Raw genomic sequence first — 23,462 nt, 5'->3', positions numbered from 1 at the left:
ACGAGTCAGTACCAGTACACGTGATGCATCGTTAATTACAGGCACCTCTATAAATAATTCATTCCGCTACACTAATCAACCGTTAAATACAGGTACCTCTATATTTAATTAGTAATGATGCAAATTAATTACAGGTGCCTTTATAATTAGTACCTTATAGACGTGATGTACCGTTAATTACAAGTGCCTCTATAATTAATGAGTACTGGTACATGTGCTGCTAATTAATTCACAGGTGCCTTTGTAATTAGTAATCTGTACACGTGATGTACCGTTAATTACAGACACGGGTGGTCCTCGGCTTACGAACGAGTTCCGTTCCTAAATTCCTGTTCGTAAGTCGAACGGTTGATAAGTCGGGGCACACTGATCTGTATTTAAATGCGCATAGAGGCAGTGTTCTAAAATGTGTTGCGGTTTAACAAAAAAGGAAAGCAACGTTAAACTCATAAGACGAAATATTGTACATTTGCATGTAATGCTGTAATACATACTGTATAGTAAATAAAACAAAATAAAGTAACATAAATAGAAAATAGAGTTTTATTTTAATTTTACCTTGAATCCTCATGCTGGCTTGCTTATCGGAAGGGGCGTAATGAGCAAACAAAGATCCCCCGTATAGGCTTAGCAGACTGTTGGGGCAAGTGCTGTGAGCGAGCGCCTATGAAGGCCGGAACGGCACACGAGATGGTGGGTGGCCAGCATCCCGAGTGGCGATGTTTACACACCGCACCAGGTGTACAATTGAGGCTGAGTCGACCTAGGGGAGGCCCAGGACCGGTTCAGATAATCGTCACCGGTGTTGGCCGTGAACGGGAATCGAACTCGGATCGCCGGGTTCGTAGCGCGGCGCGATGTTCCTCTACAGCCCCCCCCCACTTCCACCACCACAACAACCATCGACACCACCACCACCAACACCACCACCACTACTTCCACCACCTCCACCACCATCAACACAACCACCACTACTTACACCGCCACCACCACCTTCAACAACAATACCACCAACACCACTTCCACCATGACCATCAACAACACCACCACTACTTACACCGCCACCACCACCTTCAACAACAATACCACCAACACCACTTCCACCATGACCATCAACAACACCACCACGACGACAATCGATACCCACGACCCCCATCACCGCCGCCCCTCGCTGTGCCCATCGCATCTCAGTGCGCACGCGCGAACAGGCGGGGGAGGGAGGGATGGACAAAGCTTAAACAAATAGCACACAGACACACAAACAAACATAAATAAACACAAACAAAATACACACACAAACACAGACACACAAACAAACATAAACACAAACAAAATACACACACAAACACAGACACACAAACAAACATAAATAAACACAAACAAAAAACACACGCAAACACAGACACACAAACAAACATAAATAAACACAAACAAAATACACACGCAAACACAGACACACAAACAAACATAAATAAACACAAACAAAATACACACACAAACACAGAAACAAACATAAATAAACACAAACAAAATACACACACAAACACAGACACACAAACAAACAAATAAACACAAACAAAATACACACACAAACACAGACACACAAACAAACATAAATAAACACAAACAAAATACACACACAAACACAGACCCCCCCCCCCCTCCAGGAAAGTAAATAAACCACACATCCCAGAAAGGTGAATTAACAAACGCCGTGACACCCAGTGCTGTGGGTTCCAGATAGGAGATCCATCCATCAATGAGTGCCCGTGTATCAATCAATCGATCACTCGATCAGTCAATCCATCCACGAATTCACAAAGTGATCAATGTGGTCTGATATCACTCATCCGTCGCCAGCCATCACCTTACCAACGCGCACATGAAGCAATTGATGTATCCACTGACAATGTCGATCAATCCATCCAGCAATCGATTCATCCACCACCCCATTCATCGATTCATAAACACGCGCATCCATCGACCGGTCAATCAGTGCACCGGCCGTGTCGCCACGGCCCGCTCGACTCGCAGTGATAATAATGCCACGTTGCAAGTTTATTTAACAAGTGGTTTGCAAATGACCGCTCTTAAGAATAATAATACTGTATTAATAGTATAGCAGTAGTCCTTGTAGGGGTAGTCGTGGTTGCCATAGTAATTTAGTTGTAGAAGCCGTAGTAGTTGCAGCAGCAGCTGTGACAATGGAGCCGACGAGGTTAACAAGGACATCCATCATCATCACCCCTGCCACTGGGGAGACAAAGGCGGGCGGGCGCGGTGCTGACCACCCACCCACCACTCCCTCGTGTTGCCGTGCCGGCCTTTGTAGGCGCTGCTACTCGCTAACAGCACTCGCCCCAACAGTCTGTTAAGGCTACCCAGATGATATTTGTCTCTGTCATCCCAAATTGGATTGATAAAAAGGGCTGTTAAATATACACTTAATTATTAATTTACTTAGATGACGATTTACTTTATAAATATAGATAAAGATACCCCGTAGAGCCTTTAACAGGTAGCACTTGCCTCAAAAGTCTGTGAAGGCTATCAGGGGGATCTTTGTCTTGTGTTAACTATGTGTGTGTGTGTGCTAGCGCGTGTCTGGGAGCTTCTTCTGCTTGCCAACCAAATTGGTGTTCGCGTGTGTTCAACCCGTGTCACCTACAGGGTGTGTATGCCTCTCTATGTCTGTATGTTACATGCTTGTGTGTTTATGCGTGTGTGTTACCTGCGCATGTCACCCGTGTCTCTGCCGTGTCTCTGCCGTGTCTCAACCGCGTCTCTCTCGTGTCTCTCTCATGTCTCTCCCGTGTCTCAACCGCGTCTCTCCCGTGTCTCCGTGTACCTCACCTACCGCGAGCTACCCGTGTATACGCGGCCTCCTTCGCGAGCTGTGAGCGAGGAGCCCTCCACGCGACGAAAACTCAGTGGCACGGGGGGGGGGGCGCTGACACCGCGAGCCTCACCCCGGTCTGCGCGCGCTCGGCATCGACCTTCACCACCTAGAGCCGCACTCTCGCCTCCCCACGTGTCCCTCCGCGTCGATGTGCATCTTCAAGGCAAAGTGGGGGGCGGTGGAGGGAAGGGGGGGTGGGTGAGTTGCAGGTGACGTCATGCGTGCGTTGGAAAGGTGGGAGTGAGGGGGAGGGTGCAGGAAGGTCAGCGGAATTGGCCGGGTCATTCGCTCCATTCGGTCGTCTGCTCGTCCGTTCACTCCTCGGTTGGTGGCTTCGCTCCACTCGCGCTCTCGCCATCGGGAGCGAGCAGCTTGGTCGGAACCTGCGCTGGGAGCCCCGGGAGTTTGGCGGCTACGAAGGAGGAGGGTTCGGGGTGGGGGCCTTATGCGCACCACGTGGTACAAAGGAAGAGATGGAGACCGATGATGTCTCGTTGGGTGCCATCGCCTCGCGAAGGAGACGACGGGAGGAGGAGGAGGAGACGAGGAGAGCCCCTGCCGAGTGGCGTTCGGCTCAGGCCACAGACAAACTCCGGCAACGAACATCGCCTGCATCCCAGCGACAGTCTCTCGCAATCAGCGAGAGACGCGCGACCCGACAATGGATCCCGGCGCCCAAGCGGCACCTCGTGGTGACGAGAGGCGCTCTCGGGCGCCGTCAGGAGCTGCCGTGAAGCCGCTCCCGACACCCGAGCGAGCGGTTGCACGCAACTTGCTCGAGTGCAACTGACTCGCTTATTATACGGACGTGTCTGCAACCGGATTGGGGGGTTGAAGTCGTGCAATCGGTTGATGGTCACAGTCGAGAAAAAAAACCGACTTTTACGCGTTGGTCTATTCGGCGATTTGTAGCGACATGATTAACAACGTGCTACGCGAATTGGTGATTGGTTGTTTTACAATGCTGAATGTGGCTCTTAACAACAACAACAACAAAAGTGTTGCTCGACTACTCGCTCAGATGTGGACAAAGCAGTCGCGGGCGATGAAGTTGCGCAACTGATCGCTCCAGGATTGTGGCGTTCTGTGATGCAGAGCAAGGGAAGTCGATCATCTCGCCTCTGTCGCTTCCACCGGATTCGACTTCCTCAATTCATGCCGCGGCCCTGGCCAACTGCGGGAGCCTCCCAGCAGGGCCCCTGGCCCAGGAAGAAAAGTTTGAGTGACACAGGAAGGGGTCACGGGAGGATGGAATTGTCACCGGACGCGAAAACGGTGACCAGTCCCGCAGATGTGAAATGCCAAAGATGAATTAGGAGCGTGATTCATAATAATTCATTCGGGGGGTGAGGCCCACCTGACGATCTCACCAAATTAAAGTCGTAAGACCCCCCCCCCCACCGTCACCTGACACAGCCGAACAAATTAAATCCCCCATGAGTTGAAGAACGATCTTCACGAACGATATTCAGCAGCAATGCGGTGGGAAGTAAACCGCGGATCTGTCACTGGGCTGAACCCAACACCGGCTGCCGTACGTGATGAGTTCAATCCTAGCTCACGTAAGCGCCGTCGCTCGGTCTGTTCGTCCCGTGCGTTGCTAAGCACTCGCAAATAGAATTGACCAAACATCTTAACTCGGTGATGTCTTAGATAGCGAGGGCATTGTTTCTGCTCTATGTTTTATGTTTCTGCCCTGTGTTTTATGTTTACAATGCTTCTGCAATGGACAGGTGCGTCCCGGCCAGTGTCGAAACTCCAAGAGGACGGCGCTATATTAGTAAATATCTAGAACCACAGTGAGCGCACGTCCATTCAACGCCAGCGCATCGCACGCCCGTTCGTGACTTCGAAATTTAAAAAAGTGCATCTCGAAATTCACGGAGCTTCGAACTCGCAGCGGAGCGAGGGTCCCCTGGGCACGGAGCCGCGGGATGAGAGCCACCACCTGAATTCGGCACCGGGACCTGGACCTCTCCTGGGTCGACTCAGCCTCAAATGAGTACCGAGTGCGATGTGTAAACATCGCCACGAGGGAGACAAAGGCGACCGAGCGTGGTGTTGGCCACCCACCTCCTCGTGTGCCGTGCCCACCTTCACAGACGCTCGCTAACAGCACTTGCCCCAACAGTCCGTAAGGGGATCTTTGTATGTTTTTGTTTGACCTGTGCGTGTCACCTATGTGTGTGTGTATGCCTGCCAGTATGTCACGTATGTATCTACATGTGCCACCTGCGTGTACACCTGTGCGTGTACACCTGCGTGTACACCTGTGCGTGTACACCTGCGTGTACACCTGTGCGTGTAGTACCTATGTTTGGGGAGGGGTCGTGTGGTGGTGAGCGGGCGACACTCGGCCTCGTCTCCTGGCATTGGGGGGGTGGCTGCCGCGGATTTCTGAAACCCGAATCACCCTCTTAGTGGAGGCAGCGCCCCGACATCACGGGATAGAGATGATGGTGGTGGTGATGGTGATTATTATGGTGGTGGTGGATATGATAGTGGTGGTGGTGGTGATGGTGGCAGTGGTGATGATGATGATGATGGATATGATAGTGGTGGTGATGATGGTAGTGATAATGATGATGGTGGTGATGGTGGTGGTGATGATGCTGTTGGTTATGACAGTGGTGGTAGCGGTGATGATGGTGGTGATGATGATGATAATGGTGTTGGTTGTGACAGTGGTGGTGGTGATGGTGTTGGATGTGATGGTGGTGATGGTGTTGGATGTGATAGTGATGGTGGTGGTGATGATGGTGTTGGATGTGATAGTGATGGTGGTGATGATGGTGGTGGTGATAATGGTGGTGGTGATGTTGGTGTTGCTTGTGATAGTGGTGATGGTGTTGGATGTGATAGTGGTGGTGTTGGATGTGATAGTGATGGTGGTGGTGATTATGGTGGTGATGATAATGGTGGTGGTGATGATGGTGGTGGTGATGATGGTGTTGCTTGTGATAGTGGTGGTGGTGATGATGGTGGTGGTGATGATAATGGTGGTGATGGTAATGGTGGTGGTGATGATGGTGTTGCTTGTGATAGTGGTGGTGGTCATTACAGACATTTCACTTCAGTACCAGCAGACGCTGCTAAGTGCTCATTGTGACGAAACTACCGCGAGGTGAAGCCCCGTTTTTGCTCTACTTTTTGGGTCGTGGTAGATGTATATACACGGATACTGTATAGACTGTAAGTTTATACTGTATGTGTTAGGTGGGTGGGAGATGCGATGACATAGATCGGTGCCACGCGCACGACGCACGCACGAGCAAAACTGTTTCAGGAACCACGATCATCGTCATCATCTACTCGCGATGGTCACGAGGATTTGGTGAAGGGTGGCGCAAGCGATGACATCGCCTCCTCCTCCTCTTCCTCGTCGTCGGTCCCTCGTGGTCGTCTCCTCCTGCTCCCCCTCGTCCCACCTTCCTCCTCCTCTCCTTCTCGCCTCATTATCATAACCATCAGCACCTCCCCCCCCCGCCGCCGCCACTCCCGCTGGCTCCCGCTGGCTCCCGCCGGCTCACGCCTCCGAGTCGGAGCCGTCGCTGGACGCGGGGTGCGCCGGCGGCTCCCCGAGGCTCGAGAGGCTCGCGGCTCCGGGGCTCCCGGCGGCGGCTCCTGAAGAGCTCCGCAGGCCTCGCCCGGGTCCCGCACCCGCCTCCTCCTCCTCCTCTTCGTCGTCGTCCTCTTCGTCGTCGTCGTCATCGTCGTCGTCTTCTTCATCCTCCCGCAAGCCCACGGCTCCGGGAGAGAGCGACGGCTGATGGAGCCTGCAGCCAGGAGCGCGCACACGGGCACGTGCGCGCGTGAGTGAGAGTGGGTGGGTGAGTGGGTGAGTGAATGGATAAGTGTGTGGGTAAATGTGTGAGTGAGTGAGTGGGTGAGTTGGTGGGTGAGTGGGTGGATGAGTTGGTGGGTGAGTGAATGAGTGAGTTCGTGGGTAATCGGGCTATGAGTGAGTGGGTGAGTGTGCGGTTGTGTGCGCGGGTGGGTGGGTGAGTGGGTGAGTGAGTGGTTGTGAGCCATGGGTGGGTGGTTGACTAAGTGGGTGAGTGAGCTGGTGTGTCAACGCGTCTATGTTGTGAGTGGCGTGTGTGTGTGTGATTGCGTGTGTGGTGTAGCAGTGATGTCACGTATGATTGACAGTGTGTGGTGTAGCAGTGACGTCACGTATGATTGACTGTGTGGTGTGGCAGTGACGTCACGTATGATTGACAGCAGCTATATTCACAGAGCTAATGCATTAGGTGATTAGGACGACGTTTGACGTGTTCGCTGGAAGGGACACAAATGATAAAAAAAAATCTGCGCAGTAAACTAAATAAATAAATCAGCGGCATTGGCGTGGGGGCTTCCGCGAGCTTCTCCCCTCCCCACATCGCGGCGAGGTCAAGGCGGGCGGCGGGAGAGGGGGCTAAAAATCTGCGCAGCACGGAGCCTCAGAATCTACGGTGACCCAGCCCTGACCCCGTTATGACCTCAACCCGACCTCACTCCCAGTTATCTCACACTCAAGCCTGAATTCAACTCTCACTGGCCTCAAACCTATCAACTAAACTTTTTTTATTTTACCAGTTAAGGCCCCCTGAGCTAAATCTCTCTTTTTCAGAGGCGACCTGGCCACAAATGATAGCTGAACGAAGTGGCTTATCATGTGGAAATGTATATCAGCCAAAATATCTAAGCGTACGTTGATTCTAAATGTGGAGAGGAAAACCGGAGTACCCGGAAAAAAATCCACGCCACCACGAGAAGAGAGAGAAACACGCAAACTCCAAATATACAGCAGGCGTCAGGGTCAGGATCGAACCCACGACTTCCTGTATACCAGGCGAGGTAGTTAACATCTCACCACCACCGCTACCCTGACGTCAGCGTGACCTCAACTCACACCGACCTCACCTGACCCCTTCCCCACTTAAACTCCGCCCCTAACCCTGACCTCGCGCTGACCTCAGCTCGCCTCTGCTGCCGCGCGACGAGCGCTGCTCGGAGCGTGTGATCGCGTCACGTGCACGGCAGAGGAATGTGCCAAATCGCCGACGCGGTGGGTCATTGATTGAAGGCTTCATAATCAGAGGGAGGCGCCACGAGGAAGAAGCAGACGAGCGGGGAGGCAGCAGCAGCAGCAGCCACGCGGTGAGGAACCTCCCTCCCCCCCCCCGCAAGCTCTGCGGTTCTCTATATATATGAAGGTGTTATCGGCCAACCCTTTCCCGAGATGCCTGCAAGTTATATGGAGGGTGCCGTTCATCCGGTGAATCTCGGAACGCGCAAGCGGTTAGCGTGACTTTTATTTAGAGAGGCGTAGTAGTGCCGCTGTTGTTCCAGACATTGTACTCACCAACAAGACAGCACTAGATGACAGCTGGCGCCAAACTGTGCCACACGCCATCCCGCGGGGCCTTTTACTTCCGATTCCGTTCAGATTCGAGTCCGTTCCAATGACGTAAACGTACGTAATCGGAACAGGATCAGGAAAAAAACGTATGACGTACGTGTCCGATGACGGAACGGGAAAGGGTTTTGATGAGCGTTTGAATGTGGCAGGAAATCGGAACGCCCGGAGAAAACCCACACGTGCGAGCGAGGGGCCAACACTATCTTTTTAAAAAATAACCACACAAATGGAACAGGTGGAGTCCACATTTGCTGTTACCGCCTTCTCCTGGCGAGCCAGGGTACGGGCTCCTCCTCGACGCCCACCTACGGGAAGGTGGTTTCACAACGCGCGCGTGTGCGGCGGCGAACCACCAACCCTCGTGGCTGACCTCCCCAGTTCCAGGCAGCGACGTGCAGTGTAAACACCGCCACCACCGCCACCACCGCCGCCACATCGATTGAACAATCATCGCTCGTGCCTTTGAGCCGAGCTCGTTGCAGAGATGGGTGTCGGACGAACGGCACAAACCCAACTCGCCACGAACCACGCGAGCCCAACGAGGGGGCAGCCTCAATTACGCAGAGACGGAGCGGTGGCGGAGTGGTTAGCGCGCGCTGCGCCGCGTCGTTAACCAGGCCATCGGGGTTCGCGATCCGATCACGGCAAACGTGCGATGTGGTTTATAGTTTAGAACCCATTGGCAACTCGTACCGACGAGCCAGGTGAAGTATGGTTAAACAACATCCACGAGGGACGTGGTATGTGGAGGGAAAGAGCCTTCGTCCAGCAGGCGATTGACAGAGGGCTCGTCGTTATATTCATTTTGCTATCCACACTCACAAGCTGTAAGCGTAGCGAGTGATGATGCTTCTCCGTGGGCTGAGCAATCGGAGTGAACGCGAGCTCCTGAGGATCGAGTGAACATTGAGGCGTTGGTGGCCATCCCCTGTTCTTTACAGCCCTGCACCGCCAGTGGTGGACATTCCACGTTCTTACGGCGGGGGAGGGCGAATCAGCAAAGGCCAACCACCGTTGACTTCCCTCCACTCAAAAGTGGTAACTATTTTATCGACCCCAGTGGGATGATGGCCTGAGTCACCCCCCCCCCCTTCCCCCTAAGCAGGACTTGAACCCCGTTGACTTTCCCACTGCGAGTCGCTCGGCCGCTGCTCCCGAGCGGCTGATCCGCATCATCCCACGGAGCCACGCCTACCCCGCGGTGGGGGCGGGGGGGGGGGTTAGCCAATCAGATTCCCCGAACACGCGATGTCATCATCGCTGTGGTGATCATTAGGGCACCGTTGTTGTTGTGGTTGTGTTGGTTATTGTGGTGGTTGCGTGGTCGTCGTTGTGGTTGTTTGTGATGGTTATTGTGGTGGTGGTGGTGATTATTGTGGTGGTTGCTGTTGTAGTTATTGTGGTAGTTATTGTGGTGTTTGTGGTTATTATGGTGATGGTTGTTGTTGTGGGGGTTATTGTGGTGGTTATTCTGGTTTTGGTGGTTATTGTGGTGGTTGTTCTGGTGGTTATTGTGGTGGTGGTGGTGGTTGTTGTTTTGGTGGTTATTGTGGTGGTTGTTTTGGTGGTGATTGTGGTAGTTGTTGTGGTGGTTATTGTGGTGGTGGTTGTTTTGGTGGTTATTGTGTTGGTTGTTTTGGTGGTGATTGTGGTGGTTGTTTTGGTGGTTGTTTTGGTGGTTATTGTGGTGGTTATTGTGGTGGTGGTTGTTTTGGTGGTTATTGTGGTGGTTGTGTGATATCCCTGGCGATGCATGAGGGGCAGTGGTGATGGTTGAGCGATGGACGCGCCCCATCAGAGGGTTTCTCATCACTCATTGACCCAGGCCAGATGTGACGGTGGGCGATGATTGTGACAATGTGTGATGATTGTGACGATGTGTGATGATTGTGACGGTGTGTGACGTGATACTCAATGAACGAATCAACCCGCCAAGCGCCCGCTCTCGCCAGACCGCGCAAGCTAAGCAGGCGTTGACCCTGCTTAGCCCTGTTCGGTGTCCACAAAGACACCATCGGCTACTGCTGCTGCTACGGGGCTACGTGCTGAGCAGAGAAACAATCCACCGCTGTAGCGCACGCCCGGGATCCCACGTCTCGGGTGCCTCCCCATCGTCACCAACTGTGGGACTCCTGCGAGCACCCCCCCCCCCCCCCCCACTCGGAACCCCTCCCCTTTCCCCGCCCCCTGTGAAAACGCACGCCGCTCTGTGCAGCAGCGTCGAGGTCTCGTGCCCGATTCTCCGTTCCTTTTCCATCCCTCTCCTCTCATCCTCCCCGCCCTCCATTCTTTCTCTTATATCTTCTCTCTCCCGTCTCGTTACCCATTCATTACACCCTTGACTCTACTCCCCTCCCCGCGGTGGTGTAGTCTCGGGTACAAAGTTGATAGTGACGATAACTTCACTTCCGAAGAGAGAGAGAGAGGACGACTCAGAAGCGCCAGGAGGAGGAACCGCAAACGAGCGGGGAAGGCAGCAGCCACGCGACGAGGAGCCGGCGCCACCAACAATTGGCCCAAGCTCTGCGATCCTCTGTATATATTAAGGTCATGAGTGTTTAGGTGTGGATGGAAATGGGAGTGCCCGGGAAAAATAAAATCACGCGCGGAAACCCTCGCAGTCAAGTCCCGCAGCCTCCAGCAGGCCTGCTAAATAATGATTACAGACATCCGCCACTGGGACACAATTCTTAAACACAGCAGATTATAATAGTATGTATGCATGAGGATGGTTATTGAATGCACAGCGGGATCAAAATCCTCAAATAAAGAGGCGAATGAGAGTGGGGTGGAGCACTTTTAGAAAATGGATCTTGATTACTGAGAAGACACATACGCACGCGCGTATATGCACACATACAAAGAAACCCCGTATAGCCTTAACAGACTGTTGGAGCAAGTGCTGTTAGCGAGCACGCACACGAGCAAGTGGGTGGCCAGCACCACGCCCGGCCGCCTTTGTCTCCGCAGTGGCGATGTTTACACTTTGCACCAGGTACTCATTTGAGGCTTAGTTGACCTAGGGGAGGACCAGAACCGATTCAGATAATCGGCACCGGTGTTGCCCGTGAGCGGGAATCGAACTCTGGTCTCCGGGTTGCACACATACACACATATACAGATACACACACGTGTACATAACTTATACTACACATGAACCAATACGTGCTCGAACATGACTACGTATCGGAGGCATGGCGCAGTGGCCCAAAAACGGCGCTACGAATTCGGAGACATGAGTTCGAATCCTGGCGGCGGCGAATATCGGAGGCGAGCAAAAATCCCGAAGTTGATTTTGACTTGATGGATTTCCCTGCAGATGCTTGGCGAGGTCCGAAGCGAAACGTCGCCGGGATCCAACCGCTGATAGACGTGGCCGTGAGGATCGCTCTCTGTCCGTATCCGGTGACACGAGCTGCACCAGTCAGACACGCGTGTCACACGCGTGGCACCGGCGCCTGTTTGGCTATGTCGGGTCGTGGAGTGTCTCACGACAACAACAACAACAACAACCACTCGCTCAGATCATTACGTGGCCTAAGCCTAATAATGAATTGTGGAAGAGAATAACGGCTGCGGATAATGACGACTACGTGTTAAGTTTATAGACACCGAGAGCACACAAATACAAAACATTGTAAACATTCGCTCATTAACACACATTTACACACACGTAGAATAACAATTCTAATAATCCAGTTATTTATCCAGCAGGGTCCTGCTACTGCTACATTGGGTTTTGATTTTGATGTTTTCAGCCATTTAACGATTAATTGTGTTTATAAACGAATTAATATATACACCTATATATACATGGATAACAATAGCATTTAACATAGGGTATTAATGCACATTAATTAACACATTGGTATAGAAATATAACGCATAACTCTTTCAATATATTCTTAGAACTTTAATGTATGTACGTTGAACTTCTTTCGCACCGTACGTAGCCCAACCGCCATAATCGGTGGTGCGTGGGGAAGGACAAAAAAATAAATCCAAATAAAATATTTTTAGGTTTTTTCGGTAAAGTCACGTAGGTAAAAAATTAAAATTAATAAAAGTAAAATAAAATAAAAATCACGACATTTCGGAGGCAGTCACGAAAGCTTCAAATCTAGAACAAATAAAATAGTGCTGTTTGTTGCTGGTCGCTGCTGTGTTGTGCCCTGTACTCAGCAACCGTGATAATATTGTGTATACATGTACACACGTGTACACACACGAGCATATACACGCACATACGGTCCAATTAAAAAAGACAAAGCTCCCCCGTCTAGATCACCGCACATAAGTTGTGAGCGCAAGGGCTGTGAGCGAGCACCTCTATCGCGGTGTGCGGTGTGCTCAGTTCCACGCCCGGCCGCCTTTGTCTCCCCAGTGCGGATGTTTACACACCGCCCCAGGTACTCGTTTATGGTTGAGTCGGCTCAGAAATGACTCGCCGCTGATGCGGTTGGCCTTGAACCAGGAGTCGAACTCAGGCTCCGCCGGGTTTGTAGCGCAGTGCGCTGAGCGGCGACAGCGCCGCTCCACACGACGACACACACAACACGGCCCTTATCTACTGCTGGATGAAAGTCGACCCATTCAGGCCCATATATACATCATACAGTATACACAAGTACGAGCGCTATGGGGAAAGACCCATTGCGCGAAACGTCGCCCGTTATATTTTAAGGCCGCTGTTTCGTGCCGTGGCCTTTGATAATGGCAAAAGTTATCCCGTGATATAGCTGCTGCTCACCCCGAGGTCTAAATGCTCTGATACGCGTGGAATTGTCCTTGTGATGTTCGCCTTTTGGCGTCCTTCTCTGGTCTGACACTGGCGGTGAGACCAGGCCCTGAAGAAGGCCGCTATCTCTGGTGCAGGCCAATCAGTTTCAAAGACAATGCAATCTATTATCAAAGCATGTTTTGTTTATACTCTTTGGTTCTTTCAGTAAAGTCACGTAGATAGAAATAAAAATAAAAAAATATATATTATGACGTTTCAATCGCAACACAAGCGGTCGTCCTCAGGCGGAATTTTTGTTTATTTATTTTTCTACCTACGTGACTTTACCGAAAGAACCAAAGAGTATGGATTCCTGCAGTCACGAAAACTTCAAATCAAGGTTCATTTTGATTTAATGCTGTGTTTTTCACATCTGATGATTGCTTGTGTTGCAGTCGAAACGTCGTGATAATTGTATTGTTTAATATTTTTATTATTTTATTGTTTCACTTCTCCGTGACTTTACCGAAAGAACCAAGAATATGAAGATTCATGTTTTGTTTGCGTGTCCACCACAAGTCCTGTGTGTGGTCAATGCAGACTTGATTCTTTGCAACAATGCACATATTTGGCGTTTGAACACCCTAACGCTTGTTGTTTAATTGCCAGAAAGGGGCAAAACCTATTCTTATATATTTTTTTCATTATTTGATGCTGGCAAATGGGTCCCCGTGACATGGTTGGTGATTGCTGTGCCCCCTGTCTGTTCCAAGTCGCAGTGAGCGCGCGACTCTCTCCCTCTGCCTCTCCTCGCACGGCCCACTCGCGAATTCATCTTCACAGGGCCACGGTCCAGCCACGAGAGAATTCCGCGTCTTCATTTCTCCCATCATATAGACGTCGTTGTTGTTGTTGTCGTTGTTGTTGGACAACAAAGACAATTCCTCTCGAACACCGCTGCGAGTCACTGCCTCGGGTGAGAGTGGATGAATCTAGACCCAGACTCCATCTCCCCATTGCTCTCTCGTCGTCCCCAATCTCACGCGATCTCTGCCTGCTCGCCGTTCAGTCGTCAACGTGCACGTCGTGGCGAGAGTGTGTGTGTGTTGATTAAGGCCCAGCTGCGTCTGAGCTTCGATGACTCCATCAGTTCCCACTGCACTAAACGCATGTTCATCGTCGACACGCGCCGATATGTGTTCTGTGTGTGTATGTTCGTGTGTGTACACGTGTGTGTATGTTCGTGTGTGCACACGTGTGTATAGGTTTGTCTCTACACGTGTATGTGTTCGTGTGTGCACACGTGTGTATAGGTTTGTGTGTGTGCACGTGCGTATCTGTTCACGTGTACACACGTGTGTATAGGTTCGTGTGTGTACACGTGTCGATATGGTCGTGTGTGTACACGTGTTTATATGTTCGTGTGGGTATGTTCGTGTGGGTATGTTCGTGTGTGCACACGTATGGTCGTGTGTGTACACATGTGTAATGTTCGTTTGTGTACACGTATGTATATGTTCATGTATGTGCACGTGTGTTTATGTTCGTGTGTGTGTGCACGTGTTTATATGTTCTTTGTGTGTACACGTGTGTATATTTTCGTGTGTGTACACGTATGTTTGGGTTCGTGTGTATACACGTATACATGTTCGTGTGTTCACACGGGTATATGTTCGTGTGTACACGTGTATATATGTTCATGTGTGTGCACGTGTGTATAAGTTATTGTGTGTGTACACGTGTGTATATGCTCGTATGTGTACACGTGTGTATAGGTTCGTGTGTGTGCACGTGTGTATATTTTTGCGTGTTTATACGTGTGTATATGTTCGTGTGTGTACACGTGTGTATATGTTCGTGTGTACACGTGTGTATAGGTTCGTGTGTGTACACGTGTGTATATGTTCGTGTGTACACGTGTATATATGTTCTTGTGTGTGCACGTGTATATGTTCGTGTGTGCACGTTGTTCGTTTCTATGCAATTTAATACGGCTATGTCCCATATAGAATCTTCCCACAATGCAATGTCTCAGAAACAGTTTATAATTCTACCTTTAACATAAATTAGTTTATTTAGTAGCGATACTTTTGTCTGTTACTTGATAGCTACTCATAGTGTAACTGTTCATACACATTTAAAAGCAGACAATCAGGAAACGTTTAAAAAAATGTAATTCTCACCAGGTCTCCCCATAGTGTAAACAAGCGGAGTGTCTAATCACCCACTCTGTCTCTCAACTGCCCTCTCGATTTATGTTGCTATGAAGAAGGGCTCTTGCCTGAAACGTCGCCTATTATATATATATTTTTTACTTTTAAGGCCGCACACACTGTTGTTATGGGCGAACGTGTTGAGTGTTGTTGTTATTGTGCTTGTGCATCACTGCCAACGCCGCATCATCATCAGCATCATCACACGATGATGATGATGTGCTATAGAATCGGATTGATAGCGCATGGCACTATGCTGGAAGCCCATGCTTTAAAATCCACTTGGTTCTCGTAGTGACTTGCAGGCGTCTTTGAATGTCGTCAACACTTCACGTACCTGTGAGGATAAGAGGCTAATGGGCATGCAATTTATTTAAATCAGTCGTGTATCCCTTTTTAAATATACATACACGTGGATATGTGTGTGTACATGTCTGTGGGAGTGGTGGGGTAGCGGTTAGCGCGCTGCATTTACGAACCTGGCGACCCGGGTTCAGTTCCCGCTCACGGGCCAACACCAGTGACGATTATCTGAACTGGTCCTGGATCTCCCCTAAGTCGACTCAGCCTCAAATGAGTACCTGGTGCGGTGTGTAAACATCGCCACCGGGGAGACAAAGGCGCTCGGGCATGGCGCTGGCCACCCATCCTCTCGCGTCCCGTTCCGGCCTTCACAGGTGCTCGCTAACAGCACTTGCCCCTACAGTCTGTTAAGGCTGCACGGGGGAGGATCTTTGTTGTTTGTGTATATGTATATATATTTGTGGATGAGGAATCAGTCTACGATGGAGATTATCAATGTCTGCGCATAACATGTCCTACATAGCTCTGCGTCGAAATTTTTTTTTATCCGACAGCTGGTCCCCGATTCTATATATGGTGAGGATGTCCACAGTTACTCCATCTGTTCCCGGGAGTTTTCCCGTTCTTTATTTCCCTCCCCATACTGCCAAGGGCAGTTGTAACAACAACAATACTAATCATCTCCATATATATATAAAAGGCAAATTTTGTGAATATGTGTGTCTGTTCAAATGTTTAGCGTACTTCCCGACATGCAACAAACTTGAAATGTGCCATGTGGGTACTTTCCAGACTGTACACCATGCAAATATTATAAAAATACACTTTTTTGGGGGGGGGGGTTCAATAATGCATAGATTTTTTGCACGGAAAGTGAGCTGTGACGTCACATCTGTCATGTAACCCGCGCATGTGGAAGCGTCACGCAGTGTAGTGTAGTGGGTAGCGCGCCGCGCTACGAAACCGGCGACCCGACTTCGATTCCCGCTCACGGCCACCATCGGTGACGATTATTTCAACCGGTCCTGGATCTCCCCTAGGTCGACTCAGCCTCAAACGAGTAACTGCTGTGGTGTGTGAACATCGCCACTGGGGAGACAAAGGCGGCCGGGCGTGGTGGATCCAAGTCCCAGCAGCAGCAGCAGGATGTGCGGTCGTTGTTGTGCTGCGGAGATCTGGAGTGAACCCGTTCACTTGTTTGTTCACGATTCTGTCTGACACGCGGATATCGGCTCATCGTGCCGTCTGAGCGCTGCCCCATCTGCTATTTACGAATCGTCGCCTTCATGTTTTGCCGTTCCCACGTCTTGCTGCGACTTTGTTAACAAATATGTCGTTAAATTTCGATTTAAAGCTTTCGTGACTGCAGAGATTCATCTTCATCTTCTACGTGACTTTACCGAAAGAACCAAGAAGAAAAATACGTCGTTTTTTTACGTTGCGGTATCAATCTGCTTTCCACGTTCTTTTAATAATGGGTTTACACTCCTGATCCTTTTATATTCACTTCAACACGTTCGTCAATAACACTGTGGCCTTCAAAATAGATAGAATTGGCGACGTTTCAGGCAATGGCCCTTCTTCATGTAATATTTAAAAAAAATTCGTGCTCTGTTAAGAAGTGTCAATAAGTGCCATTGCCCGAAATCTCGTCTCTTGGTGTATATATAGATATATGTGTGTGTGTATATATTTATGTTTTCCTTTTAAGGCCACACATTCAGTGCTACTGTTGTTGGCGAACGCGTTGAGCGCTGTTGTTAAAGTCGCCTTGTCCACCGCTGCCAAGTGCAGCATCAGAAGCAGCCTCGCCAATAGTATTTGTTTAAGAAGAGAAACAAAAACGTGTCAACTTCATCCGTGTCACGTCCTCTCCTCCTTCTTGTTGCGAGCGGTGACCTCCGCACGACACTGCTGCTTCTCTCCCACACATTCGCATCCTGGTTGTTTGGAATCGATCACGTTGCCCTTCTTCCACTGAACATCTGTCCGCTGTTGCCTGTAGCTCCTGGGAATGGTGATCATTCGCTTCGCAACCCCCCCACCCCCAACCCCGTTGGCTCTGTTGAATCAGAATATGTATTTATACTGGAGGAATCCGATGAGCTATGAAGCTCTGTGTTTTGTTACAGATGTCTAGCAGGGGCGGGTACACCAACAAAGAATGCAAAACACGATAGGAGTGAAAAGTATAGGAAAGGTAAATAAATCATTTAAAACAAATATACAAATGAAACGACATTATTTTCTTTGTCTCGCCAGGTGAAGGCCACGGAGCTTTCGAGCTCTTTTTCAGAAGCGACCTGGCCACGAACGATAGCTCACCAAAGCGGCTTATCACGTGGAAATGTACAGCAGCGAAATAATCTCAATAATCTCAATGCATGTTTCTAAATGTGTGTGGGGGGGTGGCGGACCCAGAGGAGCCGGAGGAAAAATAATCTACGCGATTACGGGGAGAGAGACACACAAACTCCAAATATACAAAAACAGGCGTCAGGGTCGGGATCGAACCCCAACCTCCTTGCATATCAGGCGTGGAAGATAACGTCACGCCGCTTGCATACATGAATAAAGTATGTAAGTTCTAATTGCGCCATAAATTCCCCACGTTGCAAAGCGCGACTGTGGCCACCACCCAGAAGAGACCACGGGGCAAACAGCAACAACAACCAGATTCACAGACACGAATCAGGAGGATGCATCCTCGTCATCACTACAGCGATGATGAGGATAATGATGATGATGCTGCACCACTCCGCTACACTCCTGGCGCATTTCCTGTGGCCCATTCACCTCCTCGACGTAAGAGATCGCGGCTGTTGCTCTGCATCAACGAAAGCCCCACACAGACCTGCCCCACACAGACCTGCCCCACACAGACCTGCCCCACACAGACCTGCCCCACACAGACCTGCCCCACACAGACCTGCCCCACACAGACCTGCCCCGTGCTGGATGTTCCGCCGACAGAGAAGATGGCTCTGAGATTCGATGTTTTCACTTATTTATTCCCTGAGAGTTAATTCAATTTCACATCTCGCCTTATCTGTTTTCGCTCCTCCGTATTCATTGTTTTTTCGCGGAGGTGGTGACCTGCATAACATCTGCTGCATATAATGAAGTCTAAAATCACGTCTATAATCACCACGATGATGATAAACACATATATACACACCGACAGTCAGACAAAGACCTCTCGTATAGCCTTTACAGACTGTTGGGGCAAGTGCTGTTAGCGAGCACCTATGAAGACCGGCACGGCATACGAGGGGGTGGGTGGCCATCACCACGCCCAACCGCCTTTGTCTCCCTAGTGGCGATGTTTACACACCGCACCAGGTATTCATTAGAGGCTGAGTCGACCTAGGGGAGGTCCAGGACCGGTTCAAATAATCGTCACCGGTGTTGGCCGTGAGCGGGAATCGATCTCCGATCGCAAACAACGACTTTAAATTTCGATTTAAAGCTTTCGTGACTGCAGGGATTCATCTTCTTGGTTCTTTCGGTAAAGTCACGTAGAAGGGAAGTAATAAAATAATAAAAATAAAACATAATAAAATAATTCTCACGACGTTTCGACGGCTGCTTGCGTTGTGGCCGAAACGTCGTGAGAATTATTTTATTATGTTTTATTTTTATTATTTTATTACTTCCCTTCTACGTGACTTTACCGAAAGAACCAAGAAAACGACTTTAAATATACATTTTTAGAGAACTTGTATAAATTATATTCGAGTGTTGTTTTTTAAACACAACAACAAAATTCGTGAGTACACGCTGGAGAAGGCGGCTGGTCCGAAACGTCGTCTACCACCGTCGATCCCATTGATGCTATATTAATGTACGTACAAGTTTTACAGTATATACAGATATATATAGTACACGCGTACAACACACACACACACCATACACGCGATAAATGCCCACATGTACATGCGTACAAGATGAATACACAAGAACACACGCACACATATACTGTGTGTATATATAGACATGTATGGATGTTGAACTTCTTTCGCACCGTACGTAGCCAACCGTGCTAATAGGCTTGACACGTAGTAGGCTGTCGCGACAAATATATTCATAATAAAGGGCTATGGGTGAGATCGCGTAAGTGTAAATGTGTCGTTCACCCGCTGTGGATTTACTCTCCAACACACCAATGGCCTCAAGTGCTAACGAATTGTAGTAAATAGTAACTAACTAATTATTACTCTCCAACACACCAGTGGCCTCAAGTAGTAACGAATTGCCACGTTTTGTACACGTGACCACGCCGTACGTATTGGCCGTGTCGGGTTACGACACATTTATCTTTACGCGATATAACCCAAACACCTTTATTAGGTGCTTAATCGGCTTGTTAAAATTGGTATTTTGTAATACCGGTAACCGCATGAAAAAACTATGAATAAAAAACCGGTTACCGGTTTGCCGCACATCTAGAAATGTCTCGCAACAACAAGGGTGACACCAACTCTTCACTGCCATTCACTGGGACACGGAGGGAGGCCTCCACAGAGGTCGTCTCTGCGACTCCGTCTCCAGGAGCGGTCGTTGAAACGATGGAGCGATCTTGATTTTAAGCTTTCGTGACTGCAGGAATCCATACTCTTTGCTTCTTTCGATAAAGTCACGTAGGTAGAAATAAAACAAATCACGGCGTTTCGATCGCAACACGAGCATGAGGATTGCTTGCGTTGCGATAGAAACGTCGTGATTTGTTCAATTTTATTTCTACCTACGCGACTTTACCGAAAGAACCAAAGGGTACGATGGAGCGAGTTTCTCAAATCTCACACCACCGCCACCACCGCCGCCGTCTGCCCACTCAGCCGCGGTGAGGATCGATGTTCAGTGCGGTGTCTCAATCGGCGGCTCTCGTACGGCGGAGTAACGCGTGGCAGCTCTTCCACGGCGTCTGGAAGAGTAGGCCAAAGCCCCCCCCCCCCCGAGTGGGGGGCGAACCACGAACCACGCCGTGACCTCGGCCCGCCGTGCCAATCGATGCGTTCAGCGTCGCAATGGGAGCGATAACCGTTTCCCGACTTTGGGAAACGGTTTTCGGTTCGGTAAAGGGTTACCGGTTTACCGGTCGTGTCGAGTCGCCACCGTAATGCGTGCAATGACGCGCACTGTATACACACACATCATACAAACACACATATATTGTACATGCATCCATAATACACACAACATGTATACACACATATATACACACATATATACACGCGTACAATATATATACATACACAATTACTATCAAACGCACAGATTTACACATACACACGTTGCTGTGCTTGTAAATGAGAGATGAACGATCACATAAAATAGGCGACGTTTCGAGTAATGACCCATCTCCGTAACTCTAATCTAATTATTTGATGGTGATGATGCTGCTGCCGATGGCAGTGGTGCACAATTAACAACAACACTCACCACGTTCGTTCAACATCAACACCGCCGATTCGCGGCATGTCCCACGAAGAATGGGTCATTGTCCGAAACGTCGCCTATTACACGCACACGTCTCATGTAAAGCCCACACAGGCGCGCTGTTATTGACGGACGTGTGTGTGTTGGCGGCCGCCTCTCTGCTCTGAAGAAGGGTGCCTCGCCGCTGCCCGAAACGTCGCCTCTCTCACAAGGACGCACCTGTTCTTGGCGGCGGCGGCGCGGTCCCTCTGCCGGCGGTTCTTGAACCAGTTGCCGACCTGCGTGGGGGTGAGTCCCGTGGCCTGCGCCAGCTCCCGCTTCTTGGCCGGGTTGGGGTACGGGTCCTGCAGGTACCACTCCCGCAGCACGCGGCGCGTCCGCTCCTTGAAGCAGTGCGTCTTGGGCTCCCCGTCCCAGATCGTGGGCGGCAGCGGGAACTTCTTACGCACGCGGTATTTGTCTACGGGCCCCAGCGGGCGGCCGCGGAGCCTCTCGGCCTCCTGGTAGCGCGCCTCGAGCCACATGGCCTGCAGCTTGGCGTGCGACGCCTTGGAGAAGCGGTGGCCCTCCAGGATGGCGTACAGGTCGCGGTAGTTGCCCGCGTGGAACGCGACGACGGCGCGGGCGCGCAGCACGGCCTCGTTCTTGTTGAGCGTCTCCCAGGCGCCCGGGGCCACGGGCAGCGACCAGAGAAAGCGGGCGAGGCGCTCCACGTCGCCGCTCTCCTCCAGCGTCTCGCAGACGCTCGCCACCTGCTGCGGGCTGAAGCTGAGCACGGGGAGATGGAACATTGGGCACCGCCTTCGCTGGCACCGGGGCGAGGGCGGCGGCCGGCCGGCCGGCGAGCGGGTCCAGCCGAGCGGCCCGTGGCGCTGCGCGCGCCGCTCGATGCTGACTCGCCCGGGGCTGCCGCAGCCGCCGCTGCTGCTGCCGCTGCTGCTGCTGAGACGACGGCGTGCGCAGGCAGCGTCTTCTGCACTAAGCCTCCGCGTCTAATCAGCTGCGTCTGCTCGCTGTCTCCGCCGCCGCCAGCCCCCGGCCGCCTCAGCGCTGCGCTACGCCGAGGATCATCATGGACGACGCCGCCGCCGCCGCCGCGCGGTCCCCTTGCGCTCGGACCACGGAGCGCGCCGCGCTGATTGGCCGCGCACGGCGCCCATCGCCCCCCGTGTCCATGGCAACAGCGATGAGCCCAACGTGCCGAGAGCCCCCCCCTCCCAACAAACCCCAACCCCCCCCCCTCCTCCTCCCCGTCTTCTTCAACGCAGGAGCCGAACTGCAGCACGCATTGTTCCACCCGTACGGAACGAGGAGGAGTGTTCGTCTCACGCACCCGCTCCCATCATCACGCGGCGCGTAACCCTCCCACAATGTCCTTTGTGGTGGCCGTGGTGGTGGTGGGGGGTCCTTGAAGACCCCCAGCCATTTGGGGGACGAGGAGGAGGTGGTGGTGGTGGGGAGGCTTTGCCACGCACGAGGGAAGGGGTCGCACCTCGGTGTCGGGAGAATCCCGGGGCCCGAGATGAGAGGGGACACCACCCGACTGCCCGGTGCAGGCCGCGCGCCGCGCCTCCTTTACAAATGAGGACGCGGCGCAGCCCACGGATGACAGCAATTTGCGTGATGGCTCTGAGCTCAATCTCCCTTGTCGCTTCACGGGAGAATTGAAGGCGCGAATCGCTCTGCTTTGAGCCGACAAATAGTGGCGAATAAAGGAGTCATCACATCACGCTCGCCGCGAATTCATTCCGCGCAAAACACGCGCGACGCGTTTTGTTTGCGCCGTGGTGTGATACCACCGGTGATGGGGGGGGGGGTCTTGAAGACCGCCCCCCCACTCGGTATTTGAGATCCCCCAGGGCTTTCCCCTGCCCCACGGCGCCTACCCAGCCCCCCTGGGGTAGGAGAACTGCGTTGTCACCGTTCCCGTGCCGGGAACGCCGCACACGCGCCGTGACGCCGACGCGCGGTGTTCGACATCCACTGCACGCCGCTTCAATATTCCCACACACTGCTAGGACAGGGCCATTGTCCGAAACGTCAGAGCAATGTCATTACATGTTCATCATCAGCAGCAATGATCAATCCGCTGCTGGATGAAGGCTTCCTCCAAGCGGCCACCATCTTCTCGCGGTCCCGCAACGACAACAAGTCACCACCCAGCTCCTGCAAACGGGCGGATCTCATCGTTGCTCCGTCTTTGTTTGTCGCACATGTACAGCTTCTCAATCCACTGCTGGATGAAGCCCCCGGTCATGGTTGGAGGGCGGCGGGGAGGGGGGGCAGAGTGAATGGAGGAGGCGGTGGTGATGTTCGCTTGGGTTGATTGGATTCTCGGTTTTGCTCTTGTCCGCGTTAACGCGAAATTTGTGGGCCACGCTCGCGCAGGGGAGGGCATCGCTCTGGCGATTTGTGGCCCATGCCGAGCATCATGTAATCCAGATGAATTCCACAGACTCCTCTCCCTCCACACCTATCTCC

At 51.4% G+C, this 23,462-nt stretch overlaps 1 protein-coding gene across 1 annotated transcript; it reads right to left on the bottom strand.

The window, feature by feature from the left end:
- Positions 1 to 2,049: 2,049 nt before the first annotated feature.
- On the bottom strand, positions 2,050 to 22,120 carry LOC133341481 (homeobox protein SIX6-like). Its single transcript, XM_061550152.1, has 2 exons — positions 21,201 to 22,120; positions 2,050 to 6,675 (listed from the first exon to the last, which is right to left on the bottom strand). The coding sequence occupies exons 1-2, from the start codon at positions 21,770 to 21,772 to the stop codon at positions 6,426 to 6,428; spliced, it is 822 nt and encodes a 273-aa protein (XP_061406136.1). The 5' UTR covers positions 21,773 to 22,120; the 3' UTR covers positions 2,050 to 6,425.
- Between the last annotated feature and the right edge of the window lie 1,342 nt (positions 22,121 to 23,462).

This window comes from Lethenteron reissneri, chromosome 11, assembly GCF_015708825.2.
Source record: "Lethenteron reissneri isolate LAM-NWPU_2019-01 chromosome 11, ASM1570882v1, whole genome shotgun sequence".
Taxonomy (NCBI): Eukaryota; Metazoa; Chordata; class Hyperoartia; order Petromyzontiformes; family Petromyzontidae; genus Lethenteron; species Lethenteron reissneri.
The sequence above is the reverse complement of the archived record's forward strand: the minus strand, read 5'-3'. Positions and strand labels throughout refer to the sequence as shown.

Bases quoted from the DNA above. Each gene is read 5' to 3' on its own strand.
- LOC133341481 (XM_061550152.1), bottom strand. From the start codon at position 21,772: ATGTTCCATCTCCCCGTGCTCAGCTTCAGCCCGCAGCAGGTGGCGAGC. The intron at 6,676-21,200 runs GTGCGTCCTTGT...TCCTGGCTGCAG, and splicing joins GCCGCCGCCGCCAAGAACAG to GCTCCATCAGCCGTCGCTCT.